Source organism: Natrix helvetica (assembly GCF_964273705.1).
Source record: "Natrix helvetica genome assembly, chromosome: 4".
Taxonomy (NCBI): Eukaryota; Metazoa; Chordata; class Lepidosauria; order Squamata; family Natricidae; genus Natrix; species Natrix helvetica.
Window position 1 is genome coordinate 9,136,472 of NC_138550.1, and position 9,395 is coordinate 9,145,866.

Sequence of the window (9,395 nt, forward strand, 5' to 3'; positions counted from 1 at the left end):
AATTTCCACTACCGGATCGGGTGAACCGGTCCGAACTGGCTGAATACCACCTCTGAGCCCCACGTAGAGTAGCCCCAAGTAGAGTAGCAGTCCAATTGGAAGGTGCCCAGGGAATGACTGACAGTGAGCAGAGCCACCTGAGGCAAATGTCTAAATATCTGGCAGATGGTGTATAAACAGCAATAATAATAACTACCGTATTTTGTGGAGTATAAGATGCACCAAGATTTTGAAGAGGTCATTTTTTAAAAAAAATTTGCACTCTGCAGACCTCCCAAACCCTCTGCAGGCCTCATTTTTGGGAAATGCAGAGTATTTGAGAGGCCTGCAAAGTGCTCCTGGGCACTGGAGGGGGGGGGGGGGCAAAAATGAGCTAAAAACCACCAATTTTTCATGAAAATGAGCCCGTTTTGTGCCCATAAAAGGGCATGCATAGCCTTTAGGCAGCTTGTAGAGTGCTCCTGGGGGCTGGGGGGGGGGGCAAAAACGAGCAAAAAATAGCCCGTCCATTTTTGTGAAGGAGGCGGGGTTTCAGGAAACTGCTGTATTCAGTGTATAAGATTTTATCCAGATATTTACTCTCCTTTTGGGGGGGGCGGGGGGAAGGTGCGTCTTATACTCCCAAAAATACAGTATTTCTGGTTGACCAATATTGGGCCTTAAAAATTGAAATACAGAAATTAAGCAAGAGTGTTTCCCAAAATCATTGCACCATTCAGGTATGCAACAATAGAAGGTGTTAAAAAGAGAACCCTTAACAAATGGTTTCATTTTACAACATTACAACTTTTGCAACAACAACAAAAAAGAATTATTTCATTTTACAACATTAGATTACAAAAGCCAGGTATCCTTGGAACCTGCCACTTTCCACACATATATATAGGAAGTCCTTGACTTACGACCACAACTGACTCCAAAAATTTCTGTTGCTAAGCGAGACAGACAGTTGTTAAGTGAGTTTTGCTTCATTCTGAAAACTTTCTTGCCACAGCTGTTAAGTGAATCACTGCACTTGTTAAGTTAGTAACACGGTTTTTACGTGAATCGGGCTTCCCCGTTGACTTTGCTGGTCAGAAGGTCGCAAAAGGGGATCACATGACCACGGGACACTGCGACCGTCGTAAATATGAACCAGTTGCCAAGTATTTTGATCACCTGACCATGGGGATGCTACATCAGTTGTAAGCTTGAAAAAAAAAAAGTTATGTCACTTTTTTCAGTGCTGTTGTAACTTTGAATGGTCACTAAATGAATAGTTGTAAGGCAAGGATTACCTGTACATGTACACTCACCCATGAGAGAGAGAAAGAGAGAAAAACAGATAAAGAGAAAGACAGAGGAAAAAGAGAGATAGAAAGAGAGAGAAATAAAGAGAAAGACAGAGAAAAGAGTGATACAGAGAAAAATAGATAAGAAAGAGATAGGAAAAAGAGAGAATGATAGAAAGAGAGAAAAACAAAGAAAGACAGAGAAAAGAGGAAAAGAAAGAGTGATAGAGAAAAAAATAGATAAAGAGAAAGACAGAGAAAAAAGAGTGATAGAAAGAGAGAAAATAGAGAAAGAGAAAGGAAGAGGGGAAAAGAGTGTTAGAGAGAAAACTAGAGAAAGAGAGGAAGAGAGAAAAAGAGGGAAAGAGTGATAGAGAGAAAAACAGATAAAGAGAGAGAGGAAGAGAAAAAAGAGAAAGAGTGAGAGAAAATAGATAAAGAGAAAGAGGAAGAGAGAAAAAAGAGAGAATAAGTGAGAAAGAGAGAAAAAGAGAAAGCGATAGAAAGATAAAATAGAGGAAGAGAAAAAGAGAGAAAAAAGAGAGGAAGTGAGAGAGAGAGAGAGAAAAAGAGAGAAAGAAAGAAAGAAAGAGAGAAAAGTGAAAGAGTTGGAGAGAGAGAGAGAAAAGGAGGGAGGGAATTGCAGTAATTGAACAAAACTAAAGCTTTGGGATAAAGTCTGAATTGACCATAAATCCCTAACATTTGCGAAATATTTTTCAACACACACACAGACACACACACACAGGCAAGCACATAAATCTGCTTACATTTCCTTAAAAGAAAAAAAAAACACATTCACATGATTGAAATCCCTGCTGACTCAATAGTAAGTTTCAGGCACAAGACAAGTTCAAAAATTATTTCCATTTCTCTTACTTAAAACTGCAGGGTGCCAAAGTACAACTTTAATTTCATTTTATTTTTATTTTCCGCAAACAGCTGGCTGATTGCACCTCATAGAGGCCTCTAAGGTTGCGGAAATCCCCCCCCCCCCCGCAGATCTCTTGGTTAAAGGGCATGTGATCACAAATTTAACCAAAAGCTTTACGAAAGGAAAAATATAAAATCAATTCAGTTACCAAACGAAACCACTGTTTCCCTCTTTGCTCTCCTTTGAAAGTTTGGTTGAGCAACCCACATCAGGAAGGCATTTTTTTTTCAACATTTCTATTTCTTAAAGCAGCAGTGTCGTCGTCCCCCCCCCCCCCTAAAATTATATCGTTGCCTGCTGAAAATTTAGCATAATCCGAAGAAAGGTGACATTTGGTGTAGGAGTTACAGACAGCTGTTCGGCATCTGCACGGAAATATAGTTGTTGTTTTTTTACTTTAAACCTGGAGTTCTGCACAGCTGCGTTTTCTCCTTTATTAGAAACAAAAGTTAGCGGAGAAAATGAAGGCAGCTTTGCAACCCACAGCAAAATTTTCCATGCCATACATGAAAGATCGTAAGTGGTGCTCTTTCACCTTTTTTGGAATTATTTTCATGAACGATTGCTGTAATACAGGGGTGTCCAAACTTGGGAACTTTAAGACTTGTGGACTTCAACTCCCAGAATTCCCCAGCCAGCATGGCTGGCTGGGGAATTCTGGGAGTTGAAGTCCACAAGTCTTAAAGTTCCCAAGTTTGGACACCCCTGCTGTAATAGCTCAGACAGATAGTCCTCAACTTACAATCGTTCGTTTAGCGACCAATTAAAGTTACAAGACCAATAAAAAAAGTGATTTATGACCTGTCCTCGCACTTACAATTATACCCGAAGTCATGTGATCATAATTTGTGATACTTGGCATCCAGCATATAGTTAGTCCTTGACTTACGAACCAAAATTGAGCCCAGAATCCCTGTCGCTAAGCAACATTTTTTTGTCAACTTCATTTTGCCCCGTTTTACAACCTTTTTCGCCACCGTTGTTAAGTGAATCACTACAGTTGTGAAGTTAGTAACACGGTTGTTAAGTTGAATCTGGCTTCCCCATTGACTTGGCTTGTCAGAAGATCGCCAAAGGGGATCACATGATTCCCCAGGACACGGCAACCGTCATAAATATGAGACGGTTGCCAAGCCTCTGAATTTTGATCAATGGACCATGAGGATGCAGCAATGGCCGTAAGTGTGAAAATGGTCATAAGCCACTTTTTTTCAGCGTCGCAACTTTGACCGGTCACTAAATGAATAATTGTAAGGCGAGAACTACCTGTACCTGTACACTCACCTATGCGAGAGAGAAAGAGAGAGCAAGAGAGAAAAATAGAGAAAGAGAAAGAGGGAGAGAGGATGAGAGAAAAAAGAAAGTTATAGAAAGAGAGAAAATAGATAAAGAGAAAGAGAGAGGAAGAGAAAAGAGAAAAAAGAGAAAGAAAGTCACCAAATGAACTGTTGTAAGTTGAGGACTTCCTGTATTTAAAATAGTTGCAGCATCCTTTCCAGCCACCTTGTGACAAGCAAAGTCAATGGAGAAATCCAGATTCACTTAACAACCACGTGATTCACTTAACAACTGCAGTGCCTCCCTTAACAACCCTGGCACAAAAGGTCATAAAATCAAGCATGACTCACTTAAAAATCTCCTTGCTCAGCAGTGGAAACTGTGATCCTAATTGTCGTTGCAAACAGAGGATCACGTGTAACGCCCATAAGGAGCATTGTTAAAAAACCAAAAAGAGTTGAGAAATACAAGAACAAGGATTTGTACTTCTGTACAGTGGGAAAGTTTCCCACCCCGCTGATCTCAATTATTATTATTATTATTATTAGGTCAGTCTAGTGGCCATTAAAAAATACCATTTATTTTTATATTCCTCTCTAAGGACTGCCTTTTCCCACTGTCTTCTGGGACAAAATAACTTGCAAAAAATACAAAGCTAACTTGTTTTGCATTAATGGTGATGCACTTCTCATAGCTATAAGTGATAAGTGTCATTTTTAGGGACCCAAGAATCTGATTTTTGCAAATAAGCACCGAGAAAGAGCACAGATGTCCAGAAAGAAGGTTAAAATCCCCAAACAAACAAACAAAATAGCAATAGCAGGGAGGAAAAAGAGGAAGTTTAAGAGGCCTGACACCGATTCCTAAACCACTGAAGTTTCTGCTTGAGACATCTTACTGGTAGTACTATCACGTGGAAGGAAACCACAGCACTTAACCTTGACGCTGGAAATTAACAATATACCTCTGATAATAAAAACTGCAAAGTCATTATCCCCTCCTTGTAAACATTCCCCAAATTTGCACTTTAGATGGACTGTGCTAATTTTAAAAATGTTCCTATGGTTTTAGTTGGTGCTAGAAAACAAGGACATCAGTTGCAAAAGTTTTAAGCCGTAGAAAAGAAGTTAATCGTAAAAGGTAAAGGTTCCCCTCGCACATATGTGCTAGTCGTTCCCGACTCTAGGGGGCGGTGCTCATCTCCGTTTCAAAGCTAAAGAGCCAGCGCGGTCCAAAGACGTCTCCGTGGTCATGTGGCCGGCATGACTCAACGCCAAAGGCGCACGGAACACTGTTACCTTCCCACCAAAGGTGGTTCCTATTTTTCTACTTGCATTTTTACGTGCTTTCGAACTGCTAGGTTGCCAGAAGCTGGGACAAGTAACGGGAGCTCACTCCATTACGCGGGATTCGAACCGCCAAACTGCATACCATTCTGATCGATAAGCTCAGCCTCTTAGCCACCGCGTCTCACCTAAGTTAATTGTACGCTGAGTTAAATGAGGCTTCAGTGAGGAGTTAGGTACTATTGCCTATTAACAACTATTCGCCCGGATGCACACAAACTGTATGGACAGTTGATTTTGGGAAGGTAGGGCAGTGGTGGCCTGAGCTAGCATTGAAACATGAGCAGAGGTGTCCTATCATGGCCCCTTTAAAACCTGTGGACTTCAACTCCCAGAATTCCCCCATGTGGGCTGGGAGAATTCTGGGAGTTGAAGTCCACAGGTCTTAAAGGGGCCAAGGTTGGACATCCCTGAACATGGGTTTAGTTTGGATAGGGATTGAAATGGGAAGATTTTGCTCTAGTTAAAGATTGGCTGGCCAAATATTAATACAATAATACAATAATACAATACAATAGTAGAGTTGGAAGGGACCTTGGAGGCCTTCTAGTCCAACCCCCTGCCTAGGCAGGAAAACCTCTACCGTTTCAGACAAATGGCTATCCAACATCTTCTTAAAGACTTCCAGTGTTGGGGCATTCACAACTTCTGGAGGCAAGCTGTTCCATTAATTAATTGTTCTCACTGTCTGGAAATGTCTCCTCAGTTCTAAGTTGTTTCTCTCCTTGATTAATTTCCACCCATTGCTTCTTGTCCTACCTTCAGGTGCCTTGGAGAATAGTTTGACTCCCTCTTCTTTGTGGCAACCCCTGAGATATTGGAACACTGCTATCTCCCCTAGTCCTTCTTTCTCTTAAGCTAGACATACCCAGTTCCTGCAACCGTTCTTCATATGTTTTAGTCTCCAGTCCCCTAATCATTATTAACCAAGCCAAGCCAAGGCCGTTAACTGGGGATGGGGTAAGGAGACACAGATTTAAGAAAAGTGATAAGAAGAGGAGCGGTGGGTGGTGGAACATGGGCCCTAGGAAACTGGTAACGGTGTGAGTAATGGAGGGGGCATAGCAATAGCACTTAAGACTTATATACCGCTTCACAGTGCTTTACAGCCCTCTATAAGCGGTTTACAGAGTCAGCCCCACAAAATTTGGGTCTCGTTTTTATCACCACGGAAGGATGGAAGGCTGAGTCAACCTTGAGCCTGTCAGGATCGAATTGCTGGCTTTGGGCAGAGTTAGCCTGCAATACTGCATGTTAACTACTGCGCTACCAGGCCTCTTAGTATGACTATGTGTTATTTTCTTTTCTTGATGCTTTGAATTGAGACGAGCGTTCATAGATTTTAGGGGCCCTTGGGGGTTTACAGATTTGAACTGCCACATGCCTATTAACTCTTGTCATATTTGCCTTGCAAAATCGCTGGAAAATCTTTTTTTTTTTAAAAAAAAGGTGTTTATTAAATGTATATGCCACCCATCTCTCTCCATCAAGCAACTTTAAGCTTTCCTTTATCCCGAACATGGAACTAAAAAACTTTTCCAAGTGGCATCTCTGCTGAAGGAAGGCTGCTCCAGAAATATTTCTGGAAAGCAACAGGTTTGGTCTTTTGATACTTAAATATATTTCCCAAGTGTGTGTTATGAGTTCCGTTGAAGTGAAAAAAATGGGAATTAGGGGGCACTGAGTCAGAATGGAGGAAAAGTGTTTGCTCAACCCAGATTGTCTAAACAATTCTTCTGTTTGCACAATCTGCAAAATCCAATCAACCGGAAGAGTCACGGGGGATGACTGATTTCATCTTAAAGATGGTCATTGAGTTTCTACAAATGCTGAATTGCAAACTAGGTAAGGTAAAGGTTCCCTTCGCACATATACACTGTCCAAACAAGTCTCCGTGGTCATGTGGCCGGCATGACTCAATGCTGAAAGCGCATGGAACGCTGTTAGCTTCCCACCAAAGGTGGTTCCTATTTTTCCACTTGCATTTTTACATGCTTTCGAACTGCTAGGTTGGCAGAAGCTGGAACAAGTAACGGGAGCTCACTCCATTACGTGGCGCTAGGGATTCGAACCGCAAAATTGCCGACCTTTCGATCGGCAAGCTCAGCGTCTTAGCCACGGAGTCACTGCGTTCCTACATTTGCAAATTACCCAAATTCATTTTAACTCGGTTTAGCATGGTGGATAAAAGTCCCAGTCTGACTGTGTTTAGTTACCAACTTCCAACCAGCAATGTTGACACAAACTGAGGACGATGGGATTTGTAATTCGGTGGGGAGAGGCGGCCTAGATGGCTTACCCCTCTCGAGTTGTGGAGACGAAGGGGTGGAATATTAGGGTAGGTTAAATCAGGGCCAATGTTTTAACAGCAAAGCAGCGCACTGGGGCCCCTAAGACAACTACTCACAAGAATAAAAATGTAAACGGATGATAAAATTAAACATATATTTATTATACACTTCCAATTTCTATTAATGCATGTTAGTATGAATGAAAAATGCAGTAAAATTTATTTTTTTTTACAAAAAAAATGTAACAGAAATTGCGAAAGCTCCAACACTGGAAGTTTTTAAGAAGGGGTTGGATAACCATTTCTCTGAAGTGGTGCAGGGTTTCCTGCCTAAGCAGGGGGTTGGACTAGAAGACCTTCAAGGTCCCTTCCAACTCTGTTATTCTATCCTATCCTATCCTAATAAATATGTTGCTGTAATTATATGATACAAGGTTTATTGAAGGGTTAACATACACAGATTAGTATGGGGTCCCTATGCTCATCCCCCCCCCCCCCCAAGTACCCCTCAGGCCCATGCATTAAGAGAGCCCTGGGTTAAATCGATTTGTCTATGAAGATTCTCAATCATCCAGCTCATGATTGTCCCAAAGATGTTTTTTTTCCAAAAGGCAACTGGACTTTCTTGGGGTTTTTTTCTTTGAAAACCTTCCACTTTTCAAGAAATGAAGTGAAATGAAGTGAGAAATAGTGAAGTGAGAATGCAGAGTGCAGAATGCAGAACAAAGATGATGAGGGGACTGGAGGCTAAAACATATGAAGAACAGTTGCAGGAACTGGGTATGTCTAGTTTAATAAAAAGGAGTGGGGGAGACATGATAGCAGTGTTCCAATATCTCAGGGGTTGCTCCAAAGAAGAGGGAGTCAAGCTATTCTCCAAGGCACCTGAGGGCAGGACAAGAAGCAATGGGTGGAAACTAATCAAGGAGAGAAGCAACTTAGAACTAAGGAGAAACTTCCTGACAGTTAGAACAATTAATCAGTGGAACAGCTTGCCTCCAGAAGTTGCAAAAGCTCCAACACTGGAAGTTTTCAAGAAGAGATTGGATAACCATTTGACTGAAGTAGTATAGGTTTTCCTGCCTAGGCAGGGGGAGGGATTAGAAGACCTCCAAGGTCCCTTCCAACTCTGCTATTCTATATTCTAAGAAGAGCAACGAAAACACTTGGAAACAAAGTTTTGTTTCAAAGAAAACAACATTGGAAGTTTTTAAAAAGAGATTGGATAACCATTTGACTGAAGTAGTATAGGTTTTCCTGCCTAGGCAGGGGGAGGGATTAGAAGACCTCCAAGGTCCCTTCCAACTCTGCTATTCTATATTCTAAGAAGAGCAAAGAAAACACTTGGAAACAAAGTTTTTGTTTCAAAGAAAACAAAACCCCAACAAAACACTGTTGCCATTTGTGGGAGTGGGGAGAGAGTTAAAAACCCCTTGGGAATGCTTAAACTTGCGTGTTTGTTTTTCCCCTTGGAAAGTTTTGATTTTCTTCTTCTTTCCTGAAGAACAGAAGGAAGGGAAAAAAGAATAAGAAAAGAAAACAGTCCAAAGGCGCGACTTACCCACGTCGGAACAATTGATCTCCCGGGTCGGGGGCCCATGCCCGCTTCTCACCTGGAACACCCAGGTGCCCTCCAGGTCTTCAAACGTGCAGTTGGCCGGGGTGTCGGCCGTGCATGGCCCGAATTGCAGCAGGGCGGCCAAGAAGAAGGAAAGCCAGATTGCCAAGCGCGCCATGGCACCGCGCACGGTGGAGAGCAAGGGAGGGAGAGAGAGAGAGAGAGGAAAGAGACGGGCACGGCGGGTGCCCACGAGCCTGCTGAGCCGTCTGCACCCGGCGGGATCCCTTTCCCCGGAACAGCAGGGCTCGGCTAGGCCCGCCCTTGCGTGTCACGTGTGAAGGGCTGGGGTTTGGTTTCTTCCCGGGCTCCGAGACTTTTTGGCACAGCGCCGGGTTGTTTTTTCCCCTCCTGCGGGGCGGGATTCCTGGAACCGAGATCGACTTTGCACGTGTTTGCCCGGAATCGATCCGGTGATTTTTATTTTTATTTTCCAGCCGCTGGAGAGTTTGACTCTCTTGCATTCTTTTCTTTTTTTTAGTTGTTGATTTGTACATATTTTTCTTCTTCTTTAAATTACATCAATGCTTAGCGAGCAGTGTGTTTGTCTGGATCCGTTTTGTCCATGCAAAGTATGAATCGAACTGATAGCGAGGGTAATGTTAATAATAACAACCGTATTCAAAATGCTAATAATGGCTCCTTTGTAATGTGAGTC

General features: G+C 42.3%; 1 protein-coding gene across 1 annotated transcript in view; it reads right to left on the reverse strand.

Annotated features, from left to right (window-relative positions):
* CTSC (cathepsin C) overlaps positions 1 to 9,052 on the reverse strand; it is a 42,916-nt gene extending 33,864 nt beyond the window's left edge. The window contains exon 1 of the mRNA XM_081950356.1: positions 8,681 to 9,052. Within this exon, the coding sequence (XP_081806482.1) occupies positions 8,681 to 8,855 (175 nt within the window). The 5' untranslated portion in view covers positions 8,856 to 9,052. The remainder of the gene's footprint in view (positions 1 to 8,680) is intronic.
* Positions 9,053 to 9,395: the final 343 nt, after the last annotated feature.